The 23,234-nt window shown below is 44.5% G+C and overlaps 1 protein-coding gene across 10 annotated transcripts in view; it reads left to right on the forward strand.

Moving 5' to 3' along the window:
* Nucleotides 1-23,234, forward strand: part of LOC309615286 (uncharacterized protein) — a 93,036-nt gene that overhangs the window by 13,226 nt on the left and 56,576 nt on the right. For 4 of the 10 annotated variants that reach the window (XR_014236695.1, XR_014236697.1, XR_014236698.1 and 1 more), the window contains exons 3-4: nucleotides 6,778-6,846; nucleotides 11,396-11,496. The exons of 1 other annotated variant lie outside the window; for it this stretch is intronic. Coding sequence is in view for 3 of the 9 variants with exons in the window: in XM_082364699.1 (XP_082220825.1) it covers nucleotides 11,397-11,496; nucleotides 17,143-17,202; nucleotides 21,487-21,623 (297 nt within the window). In the remaining 6 variants the exon portion in view is untranslated. Of the gene's footprint in view, nucleotides 1-5,052; nucleotides 5,267-6,753; nucleotides 6,847-11,395; nucleotides 11,497-17,142; nucleotides 17,203-21,486; nucleotides 21,624-23,234 lie in introns of all 10 variants that reach the window. 5 more of the 10 variants (XM_082364699.1, XR_014236694.1, XM_082364698.1 and 2 more) reach the window with 5 other exon arrangements.

Genomic DNA, 23,234 nt, shown 5'->3' on the forward strand with positions numbered 1-23,234 from the left:
AGATACTGCTAATACACCATGGTGCTGACAACAATCATAATTGAATAAAATGTTAAATTTCAGTTAGAGTTAATACAAATAAAGATACAAATTTCCCCCATCCATATCTATGTAATCCACAGCCCCCAGATTAAGAACCTATGCATCAGAGGGTGGTAAACACAGACTCCAAAAGAAGAGAGAATTTTTGAAGGACAAACTGATTGACACATTTAATAAAAAGATTAGAAATTATAAAGGTGAAAATACTGGGTTTGTCATTTAGGAGTTCATCAGTGGACATCGCCATTGAAGTTTCATTGGAGAAGTTGAGGGCATAAATCAGATAATAGTAGTTTAAGGATTAGTTGGGGAAGGGGAGTGCAAACACGAGGAAGTGGAGAAGTTGATGAAGATGGCACTTTTTTTTTTTTTTTTTTTTTTTTGGCCAAGCCACATGGCTTGCGGGATCTTAGTTCCCCGACCAGGGATCAAACCCATGCCCCCTGGGTTTGAGGACGCGCAGAGTCTTAACCACTGGACTGCCAGGGAAGTCCCGAAGATGGCACTTTTAAGGAGCTTGGCTGTGACGGGGCCGTGCCAGAGATAAGAAGTGCATCAGTAGGAGGGAGGACTTGGTTGACAAGAGAAGGTCTGGGCATAGTATGTATTTTGGGTAAAGAACCATAGAAAGGGAGAGTCAAGACAGAGGGAAAATGCGTGATGGAGAGAGAGGTACGCACTTCTGAGGAGGTAGGAAGAGTCTGGACCAAGAGAGGAAGTGAAGGAATTCACCTTGGACTGAGAAAAGAGCATCTCTTCTACTGAGAGGAGGGAGCTACACCAAAGGCAGATGCAGAAAAAATCTGAAGTAAAGAACAGAAAGCTGGGAAAGTTTTGAAATAGAAATCTGTACCTTTGTCCTGCCCTTCGCTGCCACTAGCCCAAAGGGGCATGTTCTTTATGTAGAGACAGCAGGACCTAAAAGCCTAAGAAAGATATTATATCAGGTAGATTACTTGCCATGGTAAACAACAGTAAGTCCTACATTTGGGATTTGTTATTTAACTTCATTGACTTAAGGAATAAAGGTGATTTATTGCCTCGTTCAACAAAAAACCTCCAGAGATGAGTGAAGAGTTTTACATGAAAGTTTTACATGAAAAATTCCAGGGTAAAAAATCTGTTTCTTCCAGATATACTCTCTCCAGAGAGCTCCCTAGCAAACCTCCCCTTACACATCATTTACCCAAGCTGCATTTTTTTTTTTTTAATGAATTTATTTATTTTTGGCTGTGTTGGGTCTTCGTTGATGCGCATGGGCTTTCTCTAGATGCGGCCAGTGGGGGCGACTCTTTGTTGCGGTGCGCGGGCTTCTCATTGCCGTGGCTTCTCTTGCTGTGGAGCATGGGCTCTAGGCGTGTGGGCTTCAGGAGTTGTGGCATGCGGGCTCAGTAGTTGTGGCTCTCGGGCTCTAGAGAGCAGGTTCACTAGTTGTGGTGCACGGGCTTAGTTGTTCCGCAGCCTGTGGGATCTTCCCGGACCAGGGCTCGAACCTGTGTCCCCTGCATTGGCAGGCAGATGCTTAACCACTGCGCCACCAGGGAACTCCCCCAAGGTGCATTCTTATTCCTGGACCACCCCCTGTGGCAGAGAAATTCCACCCCGTGGTTGGCTTACCAACCACTGCGTAAGTTCCTGAACTGTCACTGGCAGGAAACACTGTGCTCCCTGTGGACCAGCTGTTCAAGCAGAGCCTTGGCATTCAGGTATGTGTTGGGCATTTTGGGTCATTAGAATGATTGCAAGAGGAAGTTAGGGATGCAAAACATCCCAAGATGCATGAGACAGTTCAGAGCAAAGAGCTGGCCAGCCCCAAATGCCCATTGTGCCTGCTGCTAAGAAATGCTGCTGTAGACAGAGAAGCCCACCCTTGAATTTCACTGGCTTCATGAGGAGGTGTGGTATAATAAGAAATATATTTGGTATGTCCCCATTCCTAGCACAGAGCTCCTAAAACCCTTGGAATTTCCTGAGTGATCAGAAAGTCTTTTGTTATTCATAAGGAGCCCATGTTTTGATCACACAGGAGTTTATGCTAATGAAACTCAAGGCTGTGTCCCTACATAGCCTCAGGATGGGGCTGGTCACCAGAAAGACAGTGATTAGAAGGTGAGACTTTCAGGCCCACCCACCAACCTCTAGGAGAGGGAAGGGGTACTGCAGATTAAGCTCTATAAAAACTCTTGAACAATGAGACATTTGAAGAGCTTCTGGGTTGGTGAACACATGGAGGTGCTGGGAGAGTGGTGTACCCAGAGAGCGCATCTCTTTCATCTAGCTGTTCTGAGTAGTATCCTTTTATAAAAACCAGGTAAATGTTAAGTAAATGTTTCCCTGAGCTTTGTGAGTCATTCTAGCAAATTATCAGACCCAAGGACCCCTCGGGTTTCTGGGAAGTCCAATTTATAGCTGGTCAGTCAGCAGGTGGCCCCTGGACTTGAGACTGGATCTCAAGCAGGGGAATCTGGTGAGACTGAGCCCTTAACCTGTGGGATGTGATGCTCTCTCCAAGTAGATAGGGTCAGAATTGAGATAAATCTGTATGACACCCAGTTGATGTCCACTGACCTTTGGAGAACTGCTTGGAGGTGATGGAAAACACCCCAGGAAGATATGGATACCTGAACAAAAGTGTGGAAGGAAGGGGAAATGGATTTAGGGGAGGCCATCAACAACAGCTGCTACAGATATCATAGATCTCAGAAGCAGAGAGCCTGGGGTTTAAATCCTGGCTCTGCCACTTCGGAGCTGTGTGATCTTGAGCAAGTTAATGAATGTTTAAAGGCCTTATTTTCTTTAATAAGTAAAAATAGAATAATAAAACATACCTTTGAGACTTCTGAGAGGATTAATGAGAGAATGTATGCAAGGAGTCTGTGAAATGTCCTGGCCCCTGGAAGGGATTCAATGAGAATTAGTTTCCTTTCTTCCTGCTCTTACATGCGTTAGTTTCCAGGGTAGCTATCTGATAGGATCTGAAGGGACCAGTACCTTGCTATTTCCAGCAAATGTTTTTGAGGTGCTAATATCTTCTAATGAGAACATGAGCCATCATTTAAACCATTAGATTAGGAACATTACAGATGGTCCCAGCACAATGTGTTCGTGTCGCAGATGGCTCGTAATAGCAAGTCAGTAGTAATAAGCAAGAAGAGACATATCAGTTTTAGCTCTGGGCTTTCAACGCCATTTTTTAAAAAAAATTATTTATTTATTTATTAGGCTGTGCCGGGTCTTAGTTGTGGCATGTGCAATTTAGTTCCCTGACCAGGGATCAAATCCGGGCCCCCTGCGTTGGGAGCGCAGGGTCTTAACCACTGGACCACCAGGGAAGTCTCTCAACTCCTTCTTAAATACACTACTGCTGTATAAAATAAATAAAATATGTATGCACACATATGTTTGCCTTTCTATGTTTCATTTAGTTTATTGTTATTATTATTTGGCCACACCGCACGGCTTGCAGGATCTTAGTTCCACGACCAGGGATTGAACCCGGGCCATGGCAGTGAAAGCACTGAGTCCTAACCACTGGACCGCCAGGAAATTCCCTCTATATGTTTCATAATTAGGTGAAGATGAATAAGAAAATGACCTTCATTCCGGTTTTGAATGCATCTTCTTCCCTTCAAACACAGGCCTTTGTGCATTCTGCCCTCTCTGTCTGGAAGATGACTCTTATTTTTCTTTCAGAGTCCATGTAAATGATCAATTCCTCTGGAAACGCCTTCCAATTTTCTAGACTAGGTAAGACATTTTGTTTTTGTTCTCATAGCCTTGTGTTTTTGTCATCTATTAATGTGTTACAAACCACTCCCAAATTCAGTGGTTTTAAATACCAACAGGGTATTTTTTTTTTTTTTTTGGTAAGGTAACTAATTCCAATGGTTTATTTATTTATTTATTTATCTATTTATTTATGGCTGTGTTGGGTCTTCGTTTCTGTGCGAGGGCTTTCTCTAGTTGCGGCAGGCGGGGGCCACTCTTCATCGCGGTACGCGGGCCTCTCACTGTCGCGGCCTCTCTTGTTGCGGAGCACAGGCTCCAGACGCGCAGGCTCAGTAGTTGTGGCTCACGGGCCCAGTTGCTCCGCGGCATGTGGGATCTTCCCAGACCAGGGATCGAACCCGTGTCCCCTGCATTGGCAGGCAGATTCTCCACCACTGCGCCACCAGGGAAGCCCCCACCAACAGGGTATTAATTCCCATGATTATTTTTGTTGATCAGGTGGTTCTCATGCGTCACGTGACCTTGACTGAGGTGCTGAGGTAGCTGGAAGGTCCTGAGCCCAGCATAGCATTGCTGGACACCAGCTGGGAGTTCAGCTGGAGTTGTTGATTAAGGCCCTTGGTGATCCTCCATGTAGACCGTGCACTTATTCGTAGAATGGCAACTGGATTCTAAGAAAGTGCATTCCAAGAGGTCTAGTCCCACTGGGAAGTGCTCATCAAACCTCTGCTGGCACCATGTATATAATGTCCCAAGAATCAAAATTAATTATGTAGCCAAACCATTGTCAACATGGAAGGGGATTGCACAAGGGCAAACTGCCAGGAGGCCTGGTTCACTGGGGGCCAAAGTCTACCACATCCAGTGAACCTTTCCTTCATAGGACTCATCATTGTTTTCAATTATATATTTATATGTGTTATTATTTTTCTCTCTCAATAGACTCAAAGATCCATGAAGACAGGATCTTTTTGTTTCTTTGCTAATTATTGTGGAACAGAACCTTAAACGCAATTTAAAAGTTTTGAAGAAGCCCAGGTGACTGAGAAACTAATACCAGGCGCCATCACGCAGGTCTTGCAAAAGAGATTGGTTCCCAAATGGCCTGCCCACTGTTAGTTGATCACCTACCATCACACTATTTTGAGGAGAATTGTAGGTATTCTGTTCTCCCTCTCATCTCAAGCCAAGGGAGAGGGATTTCAAAAATTATTTGGAGAACTTAACATGTGATCCTTGAATTTTGGTGCACCATCCCTGCTAACATCCCTTTGTTTGCAGGCACCAAGGTTATTTGTGGGCATCAGACCCTGCAAGGGAATTGTCTCAGGAATGTCCTGCCAGGCAGTCCCTCTGAATGAAGTAATCTGAACATGTCCTGGATGGACACCCAATGATGTCTTCTACCAAACAACATGAGCTGCATTGATTGAGCGCTTCTTATATTCAGGGATGTCACATACATTTTTTCTAATTTGCATGATAACACGGCAAGGTATTTTACAGATGAGAAAACTAAGTGAGGTTGAATTACTTGTCCGATATCCCATAGCTAATAAATAGCAGAGCTGTGTTTCAAACCTGGGTCTGAATGTTTTCAAAATTCGTGTCTTTACATAGCACCCCACTGTCATAGTTCAGGCAGACATGGAGAAGATACGTCTTCAGAGGCACACACGGAGACCACGTTTGCGGTCTATTTGATAGGAATATCAAATATTCCTTCCTTATAAAAGGAAGGGGGGTAGAAGCAGCGTTGGGCAGATGGAGAAGTTGCAGTGCAGGCTTCAGCGGCCCTGCAGGCGCTCTGGAACACATTGTGTCCGTTTGTGTGGCGCCCTTCAGGTGGAAGACTGGACCTTCTGCCTTCTGCCTTACTCAGGCAAGAGGTGCCCATTGCCCCTGTGCTAATTTTGTGTCAACTTGACTGGGACATGGGGCGCTCAGATACTTGGCTAAACATTATTTCTGGATGTGTCTGCGGGGGTGTTTCTGGGTGACATTAGTGTTTGAACTGGCAGCAGCAGTGAAGCAGATTGCCTTCCCCATGTGGGTGGTCATCATGCCATCAGCTGAGCGGCTGAATGGAAGAAAAGTGCGGGGGAAGGGAGAATTCGCTTTCCCTGCCTGAGTGTCGAGCTGCGATGTTGGTCTTGTGCACTTGGACCGGGACTTACATCATCAGCTCCTCCGGTTCCCAGGCCTTGTGATTTGGACTGGAATCGACACCACTGTTTTTCCTGGGCCTCTGCCTTGCAGATGGCAGGTCATGGGGTTTCTCAGTCTCCAGAACCATGTGAGCCAGCATCTTGTAATAAGTCAATCTCTCTCTCTTTTTGTATTATCTCTGTCTCTATCTATCTCTGTCTCCTAGTGGTTCTGTTTCTCTGGAGAACTCTGACTAATATACCCAGGAAGCACCTGTCCTCAGGCAGGGTGCTCTCTGCAGCTGAAACCAGTCCCAAAGTGGCTGGGGGTTACGTGCTAACCGCACAGCCCACAGCTAGGCAGCACATAACTTCCTGCTCTTCACAGCACAGCCCCATGTCTACCACACCTCTCAGCTATTAATTTTCATTTTGCTTTTGGTATTTTTATTTTTTTGACTTAAAAAATATATTATTATTCATGTTTTAATAATGTTGTTATCTTGAGATTCATTTAAAAGCTAATCAGATTTGAGCATGGATGCCGATATTTAAAATCTGACTGCCAGTTAAAATGGTAAATTTTATGTTATGTATATTTTATAACAATAAAAAAAATCTATGACTCCTACACATTACCTATATGAGAGTCTAAATTCCTTATCATGGTCCATGAAACCTAACAGAGTCAGATCTTAAACTATATTTATAAGCTTCTGCTACTGATCAGTCCTGCTCCATTTTTAGCCTCCCATCCCTGACTCCCCCTGCTTCTGGACAATGCTTCAGCGATACTCAACTTTTCACTGATCCCCAAATATTCCATCTTCTTTAGCTACTGATTTTTTGCACATCCTAGATTGTCTGCATCATGCTTCCTTGACTCCTCTGCCTGATGAAATCCTACAGATCCTCTTCAAGACAAGATGTAAATATTATTTGACTCTCCGGGCAATTTTGTTTGCTATATCCTTGTGGTTTCCTATTACGTAGCTTCTAAGGATTCTTGGTTTACATATACATGCATGTGTATGATTGCGTTACACGTACATGTTTCATCATTGCACTGTATTAGGATGGTTTGGGCTGCAAGTAACAGAAAAATAGGTCTTGCCTCTCTATTGGCTATACCCCTTTAACCTATAATTCTGTTTTTGTTTGTTTGTCTGTTTCTTAAAATCTTTTATTTAATTTGTTACAATATTGCTTCTGTTCTGTGCTTTGGTTTTTTGGCCGCGAGGCATGTGGGATCTTAGCTCCCCAACCAGGGATCAAATCTGCACCCACTGCATTGGAAGGCAAAGTCTTAACCACTGGACTGCCAGGGAAGTCCCTATAATTCTGTTTAATATAAACATTGCAAATTCAGTGGAGATGTTTCAGTTCTTAATTTACTTGACTTCAGTTCTAGTTATCTATTGCTATGTGTGGTACAATAAAGAATTTGTTTGATTTTTATCCCAGGTTGCTGGAATAGAGCTTCACAAATCCTTGGAATTTCCTGTGTGATAGGAATGTCTTTCTTATGCTAATGAATGAGTCATGATGGGCCCCGTAGATAGCTTCAGGATGGGGTCTCATTACCAGAAAGAGTAACCACAGGATTAGAAGGTTGAGCCATTCAGCACCTCTAAGGAGGGGACCTGGAGATTGAGTTTAATCATGTGGTCAAAGATTTAATCAATCATACCCATGTAATGAAACCCCAATAAAACCTCTGGACACTGAGACTTGAAGGATCTTACTGGCTAGTGAATACATTGATGTGCCAGGAGGGTGATATGCCCTCGTTCCATGGGGAGAGGGCCGGGAAACTCTACACTGGGGACCCTCCTAGATCTTGCCCTATGTGCATCCATTATAGTAAAACTGTAATCCTAACTATGGCACTTTCCTGAGTTCTGTGAGTCACTCTAGTGAATCATTAACCCCGAGGGGGCTGTGGGAACCTCTGAGTTTGTTGTCAGTTGATCAGTAGTAAGCGTGGCCTAGGGACCACCCCCACCCGACCCCCCTTAGATATGCAGCTGGTGTCTGAAGTGAGAGTTGTCTTGTGGAGGACTTGGCCCTTAACCTGTGGAGTCTGTGCTAACTCTGGGTGGATAGTGTCAGAACTGAATTGCAGTACACCTGGTTGGTGTCAGTGGGAGTTGACATGAAATACGCTGTAACTAACCATCCAAATATTAGCTGTTTAAAATAATTTTTAAAAATCATGATTTCTCACAATTCTGTAGGTTGACTGGGCTCAATCGATTGGTCCTCCCTCACCTGAGGTCTCCCATGCAGGTGCAGTGAGATGGCAGCTGAGGCCCGGGCAGATGGTGCCTGGGCTGGGATGGCTGAGCATCTCTCTTATCATTAGCTCGGGCTTTCTCACAGTGTGGTGATCTCGAAGTAGTCAGACTTTTTACATGGTGGCTGGAACCTCCCAAGGGACAAGGATTGGAAGCTGCCAGTCTCTTAAAGTCCAGGCCTGAAAATGGGCACAACATCATTTTTGCTGTATTCTATGGGACAAAACAGTCACCAAACCCACCTAGACCTAAGGGGAGGGGACATAGAACCCCACTTCTTGATGGGAAGAGTACCAAATAATTGGCCATCTTTAACCTGCCGCATCCTCTCTTTGACATTTACCACTGTTTTCCACGAACGATATGACATCATGTTCCCTGATTTTTCCTTTATCGCTGACTCTTCTTCTCTAGTCTCCTTACGTGGTATCTTGCCCCCACTATTTGAGCGTCCTCTTCCTTTTTCTCTCTCACTGCTCATTTACCTTTGACTATCATCTCTGCTCTTATGACTCCAATCACCACCTTTAGGCTGGTGATGCCTCAGATCTCTAAAGATGTCTACTCTAACCCTCTGACTCACATAGCCAAGAAGCCTTTACAACTCCTGGGAGAGGTACCTGAATAAGGTTTGTGCTCACCCACCCATGGGCAGAGCCACGAGTTTTGTCCAAAAGGTGGCCAGGTCTTCCTTGTATGGCTTTCCTGAGAGTCTCCTGCTTGTCCAACTGCACCACATTTGTGGCAGCCTTCATGAATGGCTTCCACAAATGCCAACCTAGGATGACACAGCTCATGGAACCCAAAAGTGTCCAAAGGATGTGGCAAGGCTGACTGGCTGAATGAATGAGAATGATTTACACGAATATGTAAAATCTTTCACTGTAGGACCTACATTTAGTGCTTTCCAGATCCTTCGGCTATAAGAAGTGTAGACACAGTTTGTATGTTTCCACGAACTGCACTTCATCATAATTGCACTTTCACAGGTAAGAAAAGAACACCTGAGCAGCCAATGCACGACCCACAGCACTCATTTCTATAAATGAGTGTTTAGCCATATCCTTTCTCACAGACCATGTGGACATGGCATTCGACAGTAAAAATAAGCGGGTAGTGGTTCCTGAAAACAAACTTAAAAACAGATAGATTTGAAAGAACAGCTTGCTTAACAAAAAAAAGAAATAGACTATGAACATTGTTTAAATAAATCCCAATTTTGTTATATGTATGTAACAGTTTGTGTTAATTTTGTTGTATTTATACTTGAGTTCTGTGTTGGCAGACTATTTCTGTGTCATCCCACTTATTAACTCTGAGGAGCAAGGACTTATGTTCTGGAACGGGGCCTCAGTTGGTTTCTTTCCTATAGCTGGCCCAGATCTGGGGCTGGTCCTCATAATCAGTCTGTTGTGTAAGCACTGCAGTTTAAGAATGTACCACGATTTGGCATCCTCAGTCTGATGCCATCTTCAGTGAAATCCAACAGACATTTGTAAGGCACTGTGTTCCATCCCGTGGAGGATACAAAGAGCCTGGAATGTCAAGATGAATGAGGGAGAGGGGAGTCACAGAAAACTGTGTGACAGTGCAGCAAGGCGACTGTGGCACAGAGACACAGGCTTGCTGCCCTGTGCAGGGAATTGACTGTCGCTTCTCATCTGAGAAGCGAGAGGGATGGGGAAAGGATTCCAGATGGAAGGAACACAGTAGAGGCACGGAGCAGGAGTTCAGGCTGTGGCTGGGGTGAGGAAAGCCTTGGCTAGAGTACAGAGCATATGCAGGTGGGTACCAAGGAAACCGACCGAACAAAAACGGGGCGGCCGGGGGGGACATTGTGGAAAGCATCGTTCAGAGAGAGTTGAGTCATCAAGGCTTTTGAACATAACTAGGGCTCACTCCCAGCCCCTGTTCTGCGACTGTCTCCCATGGAGTATCATGTCAGCCCTTGATTGCATGGGCATCTTGTTCTCACTCTTCCCTGATGGAAAAGACTCATTTAAAAATAAAAAGCAAAACAAATAAACCAAAAACCCTGTCCTTGAACTGAATCTCTTTCTAATAATTTTCTCCCTAAACGGCCAAGCCCATCAGAACAGTCGAGAAGCTCTGAGTCCCCCACTTCTGATGTATCTATATATCACTATCTCTATATATCTGTAGATATATTATCTATCTATCTATCTATCTATCTATCTATCTATCTATCTATCTACACACTCACAAATACACACACACACACCCACAAACCCTACTGGTTCCATTTCCTCTGGACAACCTGAACGAATATACCAGTGGATCTCAAACTCCAGTTGCATTCGAATCACTTGTCTTGCTCATAATACAGAAGATGCCATGAGTCCTTTTCTCATAGTTTGGCTTTAGTAAGTTTGGAATTGGGCCTGAGATTTTGCATTTTCCTCAGTTGCTTCTCAGGCACATGGTGAGAGATTTACACATGGAGAAACACTGGTCTGCATACTCTTTCTGATGATCTCCTCAGTTCTCCTGGATCTAACTCTTGTCTGTAAGAAGATTATTCCCAAATCTATAGCTCTTGGCCAGAACTCTGCTGAGTTCCAGATCCTTGTAACTGTCTGTTAAACATTTCAACTACTTGTTCCTTAAGCAGCTAATCTCACCATTTCCCCTGTAACATCTTTTTTTAGTTCCCATTTCAGTGAATGATACCAACATGTACCCATTCCTTCAGAGGAGGAAGCTGGGAGTCCTGCTGAACCCCTGCCGCCCACTTCTCCATGTCCTCAGTATCTTTCATATCTTCTCTACCTTTCCACACCGCTGCCACGGTCTGAACCTCCCACTATGCGGACCCTGGGCAGTAGTAATGAACTCCCCCCCGCCCCTGCCCCCCGCTCCCCCCACCCCATCTCTTGTCCCCTGCCCTCCCAATCCAATCTCCACTGCTTTGCCAGGTCCATTTTCTGAAATCAAATCTGATCAAGGTTAAACCCTTTAATTGCTTCTACAGCCCACAGAATAAAGCCTCCATTCCCAGGATGACATAAAAGCCCTCCTCCATATCTAGCCCTGCTCTACTTAGTGAATGCCTCCCTTCCCAGATAGGCCTGTGCTATGTCCAGCTGTTTGTAGCTACGTAGACACATGGGGCTGTTTTTGGCATATTCATGATACTGTTAAACTGATCTGTCTTCCTAGAATGTGTCCTCTGCCATCTTCATGCAAAATATCCTTCTGCTTGCTCATCCTTCAAGACTCAAGAATCATCTTTGCTGCCAAGTCTCTTCTGATATTCCTAGGTAAAATCACATTTTCCCAGTCTTTCTTTGATCATAGCCTCTGGAATACTTTATTGCATTTTTTTATTTACATGTGTAGCAGTAAATAAATGGCAAATCATTCCTATTAGATTGGGAATTAATTGTTCACTTCTATATCCTAAGTACTAAGCACAGAGTGTGACACAGAGTATAAATGTATGTTTGTTCCTATTGAATAAATAAATGAATTAATTATAGTGGAAAGAACATTGTTCTAAATAAGGTCTGAGGATCTAATATATAACATCGTGACTGTGGTTGGTAACACCGTATTGTATAATTGAAATTTGCTAAGGGAGTAGACTTTAAATGTTCTCACCCCCCCCCCCAAAAAAAGAAAAACTATATAAATATGTATATGGATGTGTTAATTAACTAGGTGGGAGGAATCCTTCACAATATATACATATATCAAATCATCACAATGTAGACTTTATCTTACAATTTTATTTGTCAACTATATCTCAGTAAAAGTGGAGAAAAAAAAAGAAAGAACATTGTTCTCGAAGTTCAGTTACATGAGTCTACTCCTGGCTCAACCACTAATTAACTTACCTCGGACAAGTCATTAACCCTTGTGCAGTGCAGGTAGCTTTGGGATTCGCTGGAAAGGAAGTGGTAAAAACAGCAAACGATGACAGAACTGGCATGCAGAGCCTACTGTGACTATCACGAGCCCCTCTAAAAATTATTATCAATGCTCAGTTTATGTACCAATAATCCGTGTTGTGCTGATGTCGTAAGGTTTGGAATCCTAAAAGAACTGGGGCAAAGAGTAGCTCATGGTGCAGAAATAATACAGATCTCCTTCATGCCAATCCAGAGGGTATGAAAGGAGAGACTCCAGGGTAAACAGAAGTCAGGGGGGGTGTCCAGCCAGCGGGGGAGCGGAGGGGCCTCTGTACCACACAACGTGCATCTGGTGAGGGACTGGGAAGGGGCCTCCCCTTGCCTCACGCGCAGGGCACACGACCACAAGGCTGCCCCATCACTGATAATGAATCAGACACCCTGACTGTCAGTTGGCTTTTCTGATTCTATCCTAGGTTTAGGGTAGATCTGTTGTTTGAGAAGAACCCTGTGCTCAAGCTTCCTTTCACTCAACCACTGGGGAAAGCAAATGAAAAGAAGTAGGATTCTCAACGAATCTTTGTTTTGATTCCTTTTCCTTGATGGCACAATCTCCTTGAAAGATTAAAAAACGCTTTCTTCTTGAAGCTTGGGTAGCAATGTCCCCCTTTCTTCGGAAGGGGGGAGGGAGAAGGTCTTACGTTTTAGGCTTAGATGTTACCATAACAACAACAACAAAACAACGAAACAGCAGTAGCAGCTACTGTTTGGAGGACAGATACTGTTTTCCAGGCTCCGTGCTAACCATTTGGCACACGCTGCCTCATTTACTACCCGTGGTAACCCTATGTAATGAGGACACTTTTTATCTCCCTTTACAGATGAGTAAATAGGCTCAGACAGATTAAGGAACCTACCTTAAGCCACACAGCTGGTTAAGAGGCAGGGCCAAGAAACAGCCCAGGTCTGTCTGACTCCAAATTCCTCCTGACTGAGGAGTCTTCTCCTGAACTATCCCAATTCCATAGCATACACTCAAAAATTGATATTGATGATTCTATTCCTTGAATTCAAATCTTTGAATTGATCGAACAGTTATATGCACAGACATGTACATGACTTATAAGAAAACTATGACAGGGGGCTTCCCTGGTGGCGTAGTGGTTAGGAATCTGCCTGCCAATGCAGGGCACACGGGTTTGAGCCCTGGTCCGGGAAGATCCCACATGCCGCGGAGCAACTAAGCCCGTGCGCCACAACTGCTGAGCCTGCGAGCCACGACTACTGAAGCCCACGTGCCTAGAGCCCGTGCTCCACAACAAAGAGTAGCCCCAGCTCGCCGCAACTAGAGAAAGCCTGCACGCAGCAACGAAGACACAACACAGCCAAAAAATTAATTAATTAATTAAAAAAAAGACAATAATGCATTATTAAAAAAAAGAAAACTATGACAACTTGAAAATGTAGGTCCTTGGATTTTTCTGATTAAAAAAACCAAAAAGCCAAAACCCAACCAGCCAACCAAGAACCCCCCAAAACCAATCAACTAACAAAACCCTCTTATGTTAGAAACTTTATCCTAAAACAGAATGGCATTCTAAATACTGGTGAAGCCACAGGTTCATGGATTTGTGTCATCTGGTGAATCATTTTTCACCTCTAAAGGGCACTCTATTTCCAAACACTTTATCAGTGAGAGATTAATGCATGAGCTCTGAAGTCTTAAGAATTATTCACTGTACGTCTTACTTGCTCATCAGCTGAATATTTTCCCCACCTATGGTTCTGATCAATCACTGCTTCAAGTATGTTACGTTTCCAGTGATAATGTTGTTCATTCCCTACTCATACAAGTTCATTTCTTCTGAGCCCTGTCTCCCACCGAGTGCCTCTTTTAAAAATTGTTCTTGTGAGTAATAATCTTTCACTGCCAACTGCTGTGATTCATGGGTGAGGACAAGCCTGGAAGGTGAAGAAAAGACATTCTTATTTTTACCTTAGTGTGGCTATTCCAACACTGCCTTCTGGGTCACCCCTCCCACCTACACCCCCGTGCTCTGAAGATACCTGATTGTTTGCTGTTGCAATCATGAGCTCTGTGAGTTACAGGGAAAGATTAAGCGCATTCCCTGTCTAAACACCGCATCAGTCCAGATCCAGATGATCCAGCCAGAAGGACCGGCTACACCTGTCAGCCCCAAGGGCCGGCTATTACTCCCCAGGCTTGGGAAGCATCAGTACCTCGAGGTCGCAGACCCTCCTGGCTTATCTTTATCCCTTTGAAATTCAGTAGCTGGGTTCCACCCTGCTGCCATCCACAGCTGATCCGGAATTCCCACAGGACACAACCGTAAAAGTTGCCCCCAGGCTCGCAGTTGTGGCACTTGGGGCCAAGAGGAGACAACTTCCTTCAAGTCAACTTTGTAATTCTAACCAGTCATTCTTACTGAGTAGGTGCTAACATTTATAAAATCATTATTAAGGTGGGGATCCCCTCTGCATTTAGGGGGCGTGGGACAAAGCTTTGCCGTCCCACCAGTGCTTCTGTGTCCCTGTGGTGGTCTCCCCTCTGCATTTAGGGGGCGTGGGACAAAGCTTTGCCGTCCCACCAGTGCTTCTGTGTCCCTGTGGTGGTCTCTGGACACTGCCTCAGTCCCCCTGCAGGAAGAAGGGATTTATTTGTGTCCATGCTGTCTTCAGGAATCACCTCAAGTGAGGAGAGCTGCCTTGCCCATCATGGTAGACGTCTAGTGACCGAGGAGAGCAGGGTGTGAAGACAGGTTCCCCTACCCCTCTTGGGCTCTGCTCTGAAGGGTGACTAGAGCTCCAAGCTCTGGAAGCTCACACCTCTGCCCTCAAAACTGCTCTACCTTCTCTCTTTCTTACCTTGATGAATAAATCACGCCACCACCCATCCAGCCCAGATGCCAGAGCCCTGGCAGTCACCTACGCGTCCCCTCTCTTTACTGCCCCATCCAGTCACCATGTCCTTTTTAGTGACTGTGTTGTGGACATTTGTCATTTGAAAAAAAAATTATTTAATTTTTTTTTTTTTTTTTTTTTGCTGTGCTGCGTGGCTTGTGGGATCTTAGTCCCCCAACCAGGCATTGAACCCGGGCCACCACAGTGAAAGCACTGAGTCCTAACCACTGGACCGCCAGGGAATTCCCTTAACATTTTTTTATATGAAGAAACTTTGATTCTGTTTTTAAAATTGAGCTTTCATTGATGTATAATATATATATTTAATTTTTAAAATTTTGTTTTTATATATTAAAAGTTGACCTACACCACAAAGTTACACTTTGCTAGGGCTTCTTCCAGAGTCTTAGGAGATATCCCATACAAATGAAGTGACCAGAAACATATATTTTACTAACTGCATAGTATACCCCACTCTGAGTACAATTTACTGGGCATTTGTTACCTGATAGACATTGAATTAGACACTTTATTATCTCATATCTGTTATGTCATATTTCATATTATCATCCTATTTATTTTATTGAAGTATAGTTGATTTACAAAGTTGTGTTAGTTTCAAGTGTACAGCAAAGTGATTCAGTTATACATACATAATCATATATTCTTTTTCAGATTCTTTTCCTTTATAGGCTATTATAAAATATTGAGTATAGTTCCCTGTGCTCTAGTATAGAGTAGGTCCTTGTTGGTTATCTATTTTATATGTAATAGTGTGTATCTGTTAATCCCAAACTCCTAATTTATCCCTCCTCCCCCCCTTTCCCCTTTGGTAACCATAGGTTTGTTTTTTATGTCTGTGGATCTATTTCTGTTTGGTGTTTAAGTTCATTTGCATCATTTTGTTTTTAGATTCCACATATAAGTGATATCATATGATATTTGTCTTTCTCTGTCTGGCTTACTTCACTTAGTATGATGATCTCTAGGTCCATCCATGTTGCTGCATATGTCATGTTTGATGTACAATACTATGTAAATTTCAGGTGTACAACATAGAGATTCACAGTTTTTAAAAGTTATGCTCCATTTAAAGTTATTATAAAATAGTGGCTACATTCCCAGTACTTTACAATATATCCTCGCAGCTTATTTATTTTATACGTAGTAGTTTGTACCTCTTAGTCCCTTACCCCTACATTTGTCACTTTCTTGATGGTTCAGGCTCTGACTTCCGTTTCCATTTGGGGGAATTCTGCATCGTGTGAGATTTGGTGAAGCCAGGACTCTGCCCTCTGCTTTGGAAGCCAGGCTCTCTCTCTTTCCATCCCTGGTAGCTCTGGTGCAGGCGCATGACAGGCAGTTGGCTAATTGGATGCTTCCTTTGGCATTTTAAATTTGGTTTCCCATTCCACTCTTGGCCCTTCAATTTCTTTTCTGTAGATGAATCATTTAGAAATATAAGTGTGACCATGTCACTCCTTGCTCAAAATCTTCTGAAGCCTTTCCATCATATGTGATACCAAATTCAAAGTCTTTATTGCGACCCCCAAGGTCCTCCATGATCAACTAGTGGCTGATTCTCTGTGTTCACGTCCTATTGCTCTTCCCCTGGCCCATCCGCTCCAGCATCCTTACTGTTCCTACAACTTGCCGAGTACACATTTTGTATCTGCTGTCCCTTGGGCTGAAAGGCCCTTCTCCCTGATTTTTACATGGTTCACTCTCTTTCTTTTTTAAAATATTTATTTATTTATTTATTTTGGCTGTGCTGGGTCTCAGTTGTGGCACGTGGGATCTTTTAGTTGCAGCATGCGAACTCAGTTGCAGCACGCATGCGGGATCTAGTTCCCTGACCAGGGATCGAACCCAGGCCCCCTGCATTGGGAGCGTGGAGTCTTACCCACTGGACCACCAGGGAAGTCCCCGTGGTTCACTCTCTTAATGCAGGTTTTATTCAAATGTTTACAGAGAGGCTTTCTATGACACCTCCTATGTAAAATAGTCACCCCCTTCCCAAGTCCATCTCTGACCCCTTACCCTACTTTATTTTTCTTCAAAGCACCTCCCAGCATCTGATGTTATATTGTTTACTTATTTGTTTACTGGTCTATTTTGTACCTTTCCCACCAGAATGCAGACTCCCTGATGGCCAGCATGCAGCATATCTGTATCTAGCCTGGCGTATGGTAGGTAAGAAAGTAGTCGCTGAATGAAAACGCGGCAGGGTCAATGGCTTGGGAGTCTCCGTGGGCTCACAGAATTGCTGCAATGGAATTTCAAGAGGCTTTCTCAACAAGGAAGCTGTTGGTATTTTGAGTGGTACTGCTCCACACATGGCAGGACATTCAGCATTCTTTACCCTGAGCCGTGACATGCCAGCAGCACCCCTTGTCACCTGATGCTATGGTCTGACTATCCAGCCCCTCCAAATTCACATGTTGGAAGCCAAACACCTGATTTTTTTTTTTTTTTAATTTTTATTGGAGTATAGTTGATTTACAATGTTGTGTTACTTTCCGGTGCACAGCAAAGTGAATCAGTTATACATATACATACATCCACTCTTTTTTAAGATTCCTTTCCCATACAGGCCATCACAGAGTATTGAGTAGAGTTCCGATGGTGTTAGAAGCTGGGGCCTTTGGGAGGTGATTAGGTCATGAGGGTGGAGCCCTCATGAAGAGGATGAGAGCCCTTACAAAAGAGACCCCACAGAGCTCCCCAGCCCCTTTTGCCACGTGAGGACACAGCAAAAAGTCTGCAACAAGGAGAGAGCCTGCACTCGGCCGTGCTATTTCCTTGGACTCCCAGCATCCAGAACTGTGAGAAATGAATTTTTGTTGTTTGTAAGCTACCAGGTCTGTGGTGTTTGTCATGGCAGCCTGAACGGACTAAGACATCCACAACCAAAATTATGCAACACGTTTCCAGATTTCCCCTTGGAGGGAAGGTGCAGGGCAGCCCTTGACAGAGTACCAGTGGTAGAGGAAGTGACTGGAAGTACAGGAGGCTGTGATCAAGACTCAGGTGCTCTTGTTTTTTTATTGCTCATATTTCTATCTTGGCTCATTCATTTCCACCTCGGTCCCTCCTACTAACATGTGAGTTCTTTGAGGGCAGGAATCATGGTTTGTCTGAGTGTATTAGCCCATCTGAATACATGAATGTATATGTACGTGTATATGTATGTGTGTGTGTGTGTGTGTGTGTGTGTGCATATATTTGTATTTATATCTTTTCCCCGTTGGGCCGCCTGGCCTCCACAGCTCAGTTCTTTTCCCCACCCTCTGACCACCAGGCATCACTCAGCAGATAGAGTAAGACAAAGTACGGACTCTGACATAACGCACACTGGCCCTTGTGGGACCATCTGTCCCAGCCGTGAGCCCGAATCTGCTCTTGTCACTATGGGTCTGATTATCTCCATTTGACAGATGAAGAAATTGAGGCTCATCTTCTTTACCTGACACTCATTGATTGATAACCAATCGGTCCTTGTAACCCAACCTTTGCTCTCGCCTCCATTCCGAAAAGCTCTTCCTCAGCCTCAAGTCATGATTTTATAGAGAAGACTCCCCAGGTAGGAGGAGAAGGTGCTGATGGCAGTGTCATTATTTTAGGTTGGGGATGACTGATAGACCTGCAGTCGTGCCCTCAGCCTGTGCTGAGTGACCTTGAGAGTGACCTTGGAGTTGGAGCAGCCGCTGCAGCTGGCAGTCACTTGCAGCTGATTCTGCTGCTTTTTCTCGTGAGATGTGAAGTGACCTGACCTCCACTGACCTAATGAGTGACGTAGCTGGGACAGGAATTCAGTGTTCCCTTCTTGGTCTCACCAGGCTCTCTGTGTGCTTGGTGTCTTCTTGACTTCTAATGTGCCTTGTCTGATAGGACCTGAATCTCCATCACCCTCAATTGTCAACTCCCCTGGCCCCAGGCGTCCCAATGGCTGCCTGGAGCACAGACAAGCCCGTGTGCTCTGTTACTAGGGCTCTAGGGCTTTGTCCGCATATTCTTTTATCTTGGTGACTTGGGCAGGAACATATATAAACCCTTTGAGTTTAAGGTTTGGAGAGGCTTGGGAGACCCTCAGCCAATTTTCCTAGTCTAGACCCACACCCTCCTTTTTGCTCTTGAACTGAGGCACAAAAAATATGAGTTCTTGTCCTTCACGCCTGAACAAAGTGGCCCCCTTTCCCCACAGCAGTGTTTTTTAAACTCTGGGTCACGACCAATTCGAGAGTTGTAAAGTCAATTTTTTACAGTTGACCAGTATTAAAAAAATGAATAGAATAAAATTTAAACTATAAAAGTGGTAGTGAAGCTCTGTTCTATGAAGTCTTTTTTCAGTCATGTGTGTGTATGAATGTGTATATGTGTGTGTGTGAGTGTATCCTGCATCACAGTTCAAAATGTATTTCTTATTACATTTTATAGTAAAAAAAATAGGGGTTCTCAACTTGCACGTGATGATTTTGATTTGGTAGAACATAGAACAATATGCCACTAAAAGCATATCAGTCTCTGGAGGGAGCGGGATACGTATGTGTGTTTTTTTTTAAAAATTAATTTATTATTTTTGGCTGCATTGGGTCTTCGTTGCTGCACGCGGGCTTTCTCTAGTTGCGGCGAGCAGGGGCTACTCTTCGTTGCGGTGTGCGGGCTTCTCATTGCTGTGGCTTCTCTTGTTGTCGAGCATGGGCTCTAGGCGCAGGGCTTCAGTAGTTGTGGCACGTGGGCTCTAGAGCGCAGGCTCAGTAGTTGTGGCTCGCGGGCTCTAGAGCGCAGGCTCAGTAGCTGTGACGCACTGGGCTTAGTTGCTCCATGGCATGTGGGATCTTCCCAGACCAGGGCTCAAACCCGTGTCCCTTGCATTGGCAGGTGGATTCTTAACCACTGTGCCACCAGGGAAGCCCCGGTATGTGTGATTTTGTTATTTTATTTTATTAAGTATAGTTGATTTACAATGTTATGTGATACAGTTATACAAATATATACATTCTTTTTTATACTCTTTTCCATTATGGATTATCACAGGATATTGAATATAGTTCCCTGTGCTATACAGAAGGACCTTGTTGTTTTGTATGTGTGTTTTCAAAGTTCCTGATTATAACATACCTCCCCTGCTATTTCCCTAGGGTGCGTGAGTGCACACGTGCACACACACACACACACACACACACACACACACACACACACACTCGCGCTCTCTCTCCCCCCACCCTGCTGTTCTTTTTTTTAAAAATAAATTTATTTATTTATTTATTTATCTATCTACCTTTGCCTGCGTTGGGTCTTCGTTGTGGTGTGCGGGCTTCTCATTGCGGTGGCTTCTCTTGTTGTGGAGCATGGGCTCTAGCCACGTGGGCTCAGTAGTTGTGGCTCACGGGCTCTAGAGCGCAGGCTCAGTAGTTGTGGTGCATGGGCTTAGTTGCCCCATGGCATGTCGGATCTTCCCGGACCAGGTCTCGAACCCGTGTCCCCAGCATTGGCAGGCGGATTCTTAACCACTGCGCCACCAGGGAAGTTCCCACCCCTCCTCCACTCCCCCCACCCCCTGCTGTTCTCGAGAACAACAATATCTTATCCATCTGGATAGCCCCTTATTCCTGAAACAGTGCCTGGCGCTCAGGGGTACCCAGTAAACGCTTATAATTGTCAAATGACAAAGCTTTGAAGGTTAAAAGGTGGAATCTATGTAGTTTTCTTTCACCATGCCCAGCACACACTTGGCACTTCATAAATCACTGGGTGTGATCGTGATGACTTATGGAAAACAAAAATACAATCATGAGACGCTGCATGAATCAAAGGCACAGGTGTGATGAACAGCCGCAGAGCGGGGCCGGCCTTCACAACAGAACAAAGCTCTCTTTCCCCCTCAATGCACTTCAACAAACCCATCCAAACCAGGAAACCTCAGGGACAGAGTGGCTGTCATCTCCCTAAAGTAATAGAGCCTATCTCCTCTTAACCTTTGTGACCCTCAAAAACCAGTAAATTCCTTCTTTTATCTATCCCAAATCCTTTATATTACCCCCTAAGCCAATTTTCTGTTGTACTGTATTCAATGGGAATTGAAAACAGCTGGTCACCATCTGCTGTAGATTAATTCTTCGTGTACTTGAAGCCTATAATTAGGTCATTCCTCAGCCTTCTCTTCTCCAGGCTAAATATCTTCTTTCTTTTAGCCCTTCCCCAAAGGTTTTATTTTCCAATTATTGAATGGTCTTCCTAGTGTTACCCTCAACATCAGGCTTTCTGTTCTCCGTACACCTCGAGTGGAGGCGGCTGATCGGTGTGCAGGGTTATGGGTGTTGAAGGTCACCACTGCCACTTTTGAGGAGTCTTTTTTTCTGTGAGTTGTTTATTTTCAGAGGGCCATTTAGAAATGAACAGCAGCCTTTGACTGCCACAGTGAAATTGGAAACAGAGTAATCAGACGGTTGTGCTTTGCTTCCACCCTAATTCCAGATACTCTGGACAATCGCCTTGACTTTGCACCCCAAATCTGTGAGATGGCCAATGCAAACCTACAGGGAGTAATTTCACTCTTGATTATGGATGCATCACTAGAACAGCATTTTGGAAGTGTCTTGGAAGCCTGGAAGGTCAGTGACAGCTGGAGACAGATTTTTAACTTTAAGCTCAGGAAACAAGCGTCTGGTAGAGAGAAGTGTTCTCCCTCTTAGGTCCAGGAAATATCCTGCATGTGGAATAACCCCAGTGTCCAATCACCATTCTCCAAGGCAGTGGTTTTTACTTTTGTTCTTTCTGGAATTATGTATATGCAACCCATTGCCTAGTATCCAGATTTTTTAATGAAATACAGGAATATTTTGTGGATCAATCAATACTTGAAATGATTGAAATCATATCTTCACTTCTGGGGCTTTCTGCTCTGTCTCTCAAAAGTGTGTTGGACTTTTGGTTGGAAGAAGTTACCCTCTGCTTATCTGTCCTTAAAAGACTCCATCATTACTCAGAAATGATGGCCCGACGGGGTGATGTTCTTCGCCTAACTCTATTGACTATCCCCTCCAGCTGCACGCACCATGACTACGCCAGGAACAGCCCCTAATGCGTGGATTCTGTGATTTCATGTGCACAATCCCTTCGTGAGGTAGATAGCATCACCCTCATTTTCACAGATGAGACAGATACAGAGAGACTGTTTTTAAATGTGCTTACGGTGGCTTAGGCAGCAGAGCTGGGGTTTGGATCCAGGTCTGGTTGGTCTCTAGTGTCATTGTGGCCGCCTCCGCATGCTGGTTAAACTGCAGACATCAGGATCCCATGCTCAGATTCTGAGTGTGGAGATGGGGCCCAGGAACCTGCCTTTTCAGTCAAATAACCCAGCAGAGCTGATGCAGGTAACCCAAGTCCCATGCATACAAAAACACTGTCTAACTCGGTCCCTGAATTAGAAAATTTAGGTCACTGTTCCTCAAACTCCATCGTACATCTACCCAGGAGCTTGTTGAGAAGAGGTGTGGCTTCCACTCTGCAGCTACTGAGTCAGAAGCAAGGAAGGGTCGAGTCTGGATGCTGTATTGTTTTGTTTTTAGTATTTATTTATTTATCTATTTATTTGGTCGTGCCGGGTCTTAGTTGCAGCATGCGGGATCTCTAATTGCAGCATGCAGGCTCTCAGTTGCAGCACGCGGGATCTAGTTCCCTGACCGGGAATCGAACCCGGGCCCCCTGCGTTGGGAGCACGGAGTCTTAACTGCCCGACCGACAGGGAAGTCCCTGGACGCTGTATTGTTAACGTGCAGCCTGGGGTATATTCTGAGTCACTCTGAAGTTTGGAAACCACTGGTGTGAGTCTTCCTGCTAGAGGTATCCTATGCCCAGCACTTCTAGATGCTTTTGTGGGAGATGAAGGCTGGTAGGGTGGAAGACGGGATGGTATGGGCTTAGAGCTCTTGGCTTCCTGAATGTGGAAGGAGCTCTTGGCTAAGGAAACAGTGGGGAGATGACCCCTGAGAAAGCCTGCTTCCTCACCTCCTACAGAAGAAACTTTAACCCTAAGGATGAAAAGCCATGGTTTTGAAAGTCAAGTGTTGCATTTGATATCAGAAGTCCAGTGAAGGGATAACCATCCGTTATGATGTCGTAGCAGGTAGTGTTGCCTTGGCAACATAGCAGGAGATGTAGCGAGGAGATAGAAGAACAGATGGGCAGGTGTCATTCCTCGGAGAACACAGGGGTGACAAAGA

The sequence above is a fragment of the Balaenoptera borealis genome (assembly GCF_965194805.1).
Source record: "Balaenoptera borealis genome assembly, chromosome: 17".
NCBI lineage: Eukaryota > Metazoa > Chordata > Mammalia > Artiodactyla > Balaenopteridae > Balaenoptera > Balaenoptera borealis.